This window comes from Xiphophorus maculatus, chromosome 7 (genome assembly GCF_002775205.1).
Source record: "Xiphophorus maculatus strain JP 163 A chromosome 7, X_maculatus-5.0-male, whole genome shotgun sequence".
Classification (NCBI taxonomy): Eukaryota; Metazoa; Chordata; class Actinopteri; order Cyprinodontiformes; family Poeciliidae; genus Xiphophorus; species Xiphophorus maculatus.
This window is the reverse complement of record NC_036449.1, coordinates 2,070,849-2,076,848: the sequence shown is the minus strand read 5'-3', so window position 1 is coordinate 2,076,848 and position 6,000 is coordinate 2,070,849. Positions and strand designations below refer to the sequence as shown.

The following is a 6,000-nucleotide window of genomic DNA, read 5'->3' as shown; positions in this document are numbered from 1 at the left end:
TCTTATGTCTCCATTTAGCATTTAATATTCAGCACTAAATGCTTTTTTATGCACATTTTGAAGTATCGCGTTAAAACAACTGTCAAAGATAAACCCAGAAGCACAAATGCCAACGTTTTAACCAGGAAAGGTCCCTAAATGAACACTCCACCATGGCTACTCACGAATTAGCTAGCAGGTAGTTTCTGTCCTAACGTTGTCCAGCCTTACCGTCTATTAAAGTCCTCGAGTTGGAGGGCTTATCTTCTAAAAAAAAAAAAGAAAAACCATAGAAGGGAACGACACAAGTTACTGTATTCAAGAATGTATCAGCTTTACACGCCTGTAATTCAAGACTGAAAACTTTTTTCAAAAACAAACAAAAAATCCGCCGAGCTGGTGAGCATGCGCACTAACGTGAACTTCTTCGTCATCTTCTTCTTGCAGACAAGAAGATAATTTTAAAATCTAAAAATATTTAGATTTTAATATTTATTTTCCCCAACCTCTCCTAATGAGACCATTAAAAAAATGAAATAATTTTCTTTTTCCTTCATTACTATTTAACTGAGCAACTACATTATTCCCTATTCAAACTTCCATATTCAATAAACTTATTTGATTCACATATATCCAAGTAATAAAAATATGTTCCATCGTTTTGTAGTATTACACCAATTATATAAATCAAGATGCTTCTTCATTTTAAAAATAGCGCCATTCAAAAAACTATGATCTGTTTTTATTCATTTTAATTATCTCCTCCCTTCTGTTTATTCCTCTGATTCTTATTACATCATCTGAAACCTTTGTAAATGTCTTCCATTTATTTCATTATCCCACTTTACTTTCCATAACTTACTTTCCCCCCACCTCCCCAAACTATACTTTTACATTCAGACTTTTATAACTTTAGTGGCAACTACTTGCACTAACGTGAACAACCTGCGAAACAATATATACTGCTCAAAAAAATAAAGGGAACACTTTAAGTGTTAAACACCTGTTTAAGTGTTCCCTTTATTTTTTTGAGCAGTATATATATATATATATATATATATATATATATATATATATATATATATATATATATATATATATATATATATGGGCCTAGAGCAATAGAGGCCCAGATATACCACACCAGACAAGACCCAAGGTGTAGGTTGTGCAAGGAGGCCCCTGAGACAGTCCAGCACATAACAGCAGGGTGCAAGATACTGGCAGGGAAAGCGTACATGGAACGACATAACCAAGTTGCAGGCATAGTGTACAGAAACATCTGTGCAGAATATGGACTGGAAACCCCGGGATCAAAGTGGGAAACACCCCCAAAGGTGGCGGAGAACGCCAGAGCTAAGATCCTGTGGGACTTCCAGATCCAGACAGACAAAATGGTAATGGCGAACCAACCAGACATTGTCGTAGTGGATAAACAACAGAGGAAAGCCGTTGTGATAGATGTAGCAATACCAAGCGACTGCAACATCAGGAAAAAGGAGCACGAGAAACTAGAGAAATACCAGGGCCTCAGGGAGGAACTGGAGAGGGCCTGGAAGGTGAAGACCACAGTGGTGCCTGTGGTCATCGGGGCCCTCGGGGCAGTCACCCCCAAACTGGACCAATGGCTACAACAGATCCCAGGAACAACATCAGACATCTCAGTCCAGAAATGTGCAGTCCTTGGCACAGCCAAGATACTGCGCAGAACCCTCAAGCTCCCAGGCCTCTGGTAGAGGACCCGAGCTCAGAGGATAAGAACCACCCGCGGTGGGTGAGAAGGGAATTTTTTTTTTTATATATATAGTAATGTTTCTGATAAATCACTGAATACTTTTTTGAGTGAACTGAGTAGTGCACAGTTTTAGGGTTCGATTGATGTCTCTGAATGCAGCTGAAGCTGTCTGTTTTCGGGCTATCGTCTGATGACGCTCGGTGCTTGATTAGTCAGGGCTGTGCTTGCTGCTTGTTGTTTTAAGGGAGTCGGCGTCTTCTACCAAATGTTTGACAGCTGCAGCCTCTTCAGGAATTGGAGTCCTCCTCTGCTCTCAGTTATGTCAGCTTCATAAAGTTAATAGGTAACCTGCTTGTTTTACATTTCGCTTTTACTCTTCACCGACCAACGCAGATGCAGCGTCCCGGCTGGTTAGCACTCTAAGCTAACCACATACAGCCTGATAGGCATCAGCTGCTGCTAACATTAGCTATCCCTCAGCTTAGATTGATTGTTAAGCTTTGTTTTGCTTCTCCTGCGAATGATAAGCCTCTAAGTCATAACATTATCTTTAAGTTGTTAATAAAAGCAACCCGTTATGTAACAAATGTACTGACACTTTAATTTACTCATAACAAATCTAGCTGAATGTGCCCAGTGTCGCTTTAGTGTCTGTTAAAAACCAAAGAGTATGAGCGGGTTCTCTATCAGCTCCCCCGGTGACTCTTAGACCGACGGCGCCGGGTCAGGGCGGTGCTTTCTGTTTTCCGGGTCTGGGACTTTGCTATAAAGCTTCCGTCTGTTTTTATCACATGATAAGGTGAGCGGAGTGTGATGCCATTTACATCGGCTTTCTCTTCGCTATAATCCAAGATGGCATGCATTTCCAACTCCAGCTCTATTGCCTTTTTCAGAAGGTAAGCACCGCAGAATCTCCAGGACACGCTTTTCCTTTTTGTTTCAGTCGAACACACAGAGAGCAGGGGCATCAGCGTCCCAGTTGGCGGTGTCAGCCGACCCCTAATGAAGAGGGCCACCAGTTCCTGTCACGAGTTCAGATCGTCTATGGAACAAAAAGAGGGAAGGGGGGAATTAAAGGATGGATGTGAGGGCGAGCTGGATGGAAAACTGTAAAGCTGTAACTATTCACTCGTTTCTCTTTGAGGAAATTGTTTTAAGGAAGTAGAAAACAGAGCTCAATATCAAAACAGAGCTCAGTCTGGGCAAAGTGATTTCCTGCTGAACTGAAACATTTTCTGTTCTGGTTAATACCAGATATTTCTGTGATCTGGAAGCAAAACGGAGTTTCCCAGCAGGGGTGTCCTGTAGAGGATGAACTTGGTCAGTGATTCATGTGAAGCTGAAACTCATTGGTCCTGCCAATGCCAGGAGATCTAATTCTGTCTCACTACTTCTTAATAGTGAGACAGCGCTACTGTCTGTAGCTCCTGCTGGTGTTAATGCCCTATTCAAATATAAAAAAATGACAATAAATAAATAAACAGCTGAACCTTTGCTCAGATTGTGCAGGTAAGAGCAGTACCAAATGCTTTTATGCTTCTTGTTTTTAAAGGTTTCTTATTACTGTTGTTGCAAATTAACACACTTCAATATTCTGACTATAGCTCTGGCTTCCTCTGCTTCTGGAAAAGTCGGGAATCTGATTTCGGTATTTTCGATGTCTTGGTATATGTTAAAGTCACATTTCTTTCCTAGCAGTGCAGAGCAAAAGTTTGAACTACCGTACTTCACAGCTGTGTACCCGTGTGTTTCCTCTGCAGCCGGGGTAGCAGCGTCATGGCTGCAGATGACAAATCCTCATCGTCTTCCTCGACGGAGTGGAACATCGAGCCGCCGGCCTCCTCTCCCACCAGCCCCTCACACCTGACCCACTTCAAACCGCTGACTCCGGAGCAGGATGAGCCTCCGCTCCGCTCCGCCTACAGCTCATTCGTCAACCTGTTTCGTTTCAGCAATAAAGGTAGAGTTTGGTCCCAAAGCAGAAGCTCAGAAAGTGTTTTTGGATTCACTTTGCAGCTCTGTTAACTTTAGAAAATGTATACAGTCGATTTGGAGTTAAAAAGCAAAGTGCTCAATCTGTGCAATGAACTGTAGAAACACGCCTTCTAGGGAGTTTTCACTGTTTTCACCAAACACTTCAATAATGATACATCTGAACTCTTGGATGGAAAAGGGCAAACTGGACCTTTTTGTCCACAAGGCCCTGGAATGTCTCTGCTCTACAGAATGCTGTTGCTACCAGTGCAGCTGTTCAGCATCATCAGCAGGAGGGTGTGAACTGATCTGCATGCACAGTAAGGTGAAGACTCGTGGATCATGGCCTTGTGAACAGGGGTCTGCAACCTTTACCATTTTTCCCTTCAGTCCAGTGCAATGCAACTTGTTTAGAGCCAGCTCTGTTACATGACCTTTTTTTTTTTTTAAAAAAAAAAAGACTTATAAATATCTACTATCGCAAATTTGTTGTCCTTAGGACAGCATCACTATTTTATTTCTATTTTGGGGTTTTAAAAGAGAGAAAAACATAAAACATTTGCAACAAGTTGATGAAGCATCTCAACATCTAAAAAACTCCAAATAGTTTCCAACCTAATGACATGAATATTGGATCTACTAAATCCTACTGGTAAGATTAATGTAATTTAGTTGTGGAAAATTTATTAAAAAACTGAAAATGGCAAAATCTGTATTTCTTACACACACACACATCAGTGAACTCAGTGGTCCCCAACCTTTTTATTACAGCGGACCGGTCAAGACTTGGCAATTTTGCTGCGGCCTGGAACCGTCAGATAATGCTTCTGCATGTTCGAGTTCCAGCTAAAGCCTTTTTTTAAATCTTTTTTTTTTTTGCCCCAATTTTCCCTTTACGACAATCTTACAACGTCTTGCAGTGTGTGGTGTGTTGAATATGCCCGATTTTAGTTCGGGCATATTCAACATTGTCTTGGCTTGATTTTCGCAGCCTGTGGGTTTTTTCCCTGACTGGGAGCGAGAACGCGGCCTGTTGAATGTGACAGGTAGCCAATCAGAAAGCGCGGTGACATGGCCGGTGGACATCGGAGGTGATATGTGGAAATGTTTATTACTACATGTAAAGGCCATTTTTATATACGTTTATTATATCTGGTTATGTTTAGTCAGTTAAAAATGTTAACTATGAAAAAACATAACTCACCTCCAAATCATAGTGCAGCAAATAGAGCGGCTGCTCCCACCGTCTTTTATCAAACGCCTTTTCTTTTTGTTCCATCTTTTATCGCTTAAATGAGCCACAAACTATCACTGCTGCTTCTACACCGTCATCCATGTTTGATTATTCCAAATTCACGTTTGGTATGTTGGGGGTTTTACTGGATTTTCTTCTGGAATCAGGATGTTTGTGAGTGGAATCGGTTCTGTGCTGTGTTGCTGCTGCCGTGTGTCTGGACTCACGAACCGACCGAACCTGTTGGATTTTTATCGGCTCTGTGGTCACAGAAGTTTGGAAAATCGGCCGACAATCCTTAAATCGTGCCGTGAACCAAACCTAACACTCGCAAGCTCCACACCTCTTGTCTCAACCACTGCCCTAACTTTCTCTGACTCTGGTCGCTATGGTAACATTTACATATCCCTTCAAAATAAGATACAGATGCGCCACAAAAACGAACATTTTACTTTCGTGGAAATTTTAACTCACGATAACGACTAATGGAGCCCTGAGCTTGTTTCTCTACAACCAGACGATCCATCTGGGACTGAAGAGAGATGATGACACCAGAAGTGTTGCTTATGCACAGGGTGTTTGGTCTCTACGTGGCGAAGTAGTTTGAAGGCTTCATTACCTCATTAACAAGCCAGTCACCATATCATGCAGAGCTTGGAATGTGGGAATAACCTACCAGAATAAATCCGTTCTACTGTCTCTTCTCTGGGCCTTTTTTCTTCCCAAAGAAACTTTCCAAAGACATTTGTTTACTCCTTACTCATTTTGCTGCTTGTCGGGCAAGATGTAACCGAGAGAATCCGGTTAAAGGATTTTCAACATAAAAGATCCTCCAGACTCATAATACATACAACGGAAATATTTAATTATTTCTAGCTGTACCAATTGGTCCACGAACCGGTACCGGTCCGCAGCCCAGGGGTTGGGAACCACGGTATATAAATATCAAAGGTGAAACGGCGCTCCTGGTCACCAAGCCGAGGAGACAAAGTGTCCATTTCACCGCCCAGAGAGACATTTCCACCAAACCGGAACCAGTCCTCCAGCTACACTGAGGTCATCATCTCATCCCCGACCG

The 6,000-nt window shown here is 42.0% G+C and overlaps 1 protein-coding gene across 4 annotated transcripts in view; it reads left to right on the top strand.

Moving 5' to 3' along the window:
* Positions 1 to 1,915: 1,915 nt before the first annotated feature.
* pikfyve (phosphoinositide kinase, FYVE-type zinc finger containing) overlaps positions 1,916 to 6,000 on the top strand; it is a 35,738-nt gene continuing 31,653 nt past the window's right edge. Inside the window, exons 1-3 of one of the 4 annotated variants that reach the window (XM_023336787.1) lie at positions 1,916 to 2,057; positions 2,658 to 2,831; positions 3,475 to 3,674. In XM_023336787.1, coding sequence (XP_023192555.1) covers positions 3,491 to 3,674 — 184 coding nt within the window. In that variant the 5' untranslated portion in view covers positions 1,916 to 2,057; positions 2,658 to 2,831; positions 3,475 to 3,490. Of the gene's footprint in view, positions 2,058 to 2,372; positions 2,611 to 2,657; positions 2,832 to 3,474; positions 3,675 to 6,000 lie in introns of those variants that run through there. The other 3 variants (XM_023336786.1, XM_023336784.1, XM_023336785.1) reach the window with 3 other exon arrangements.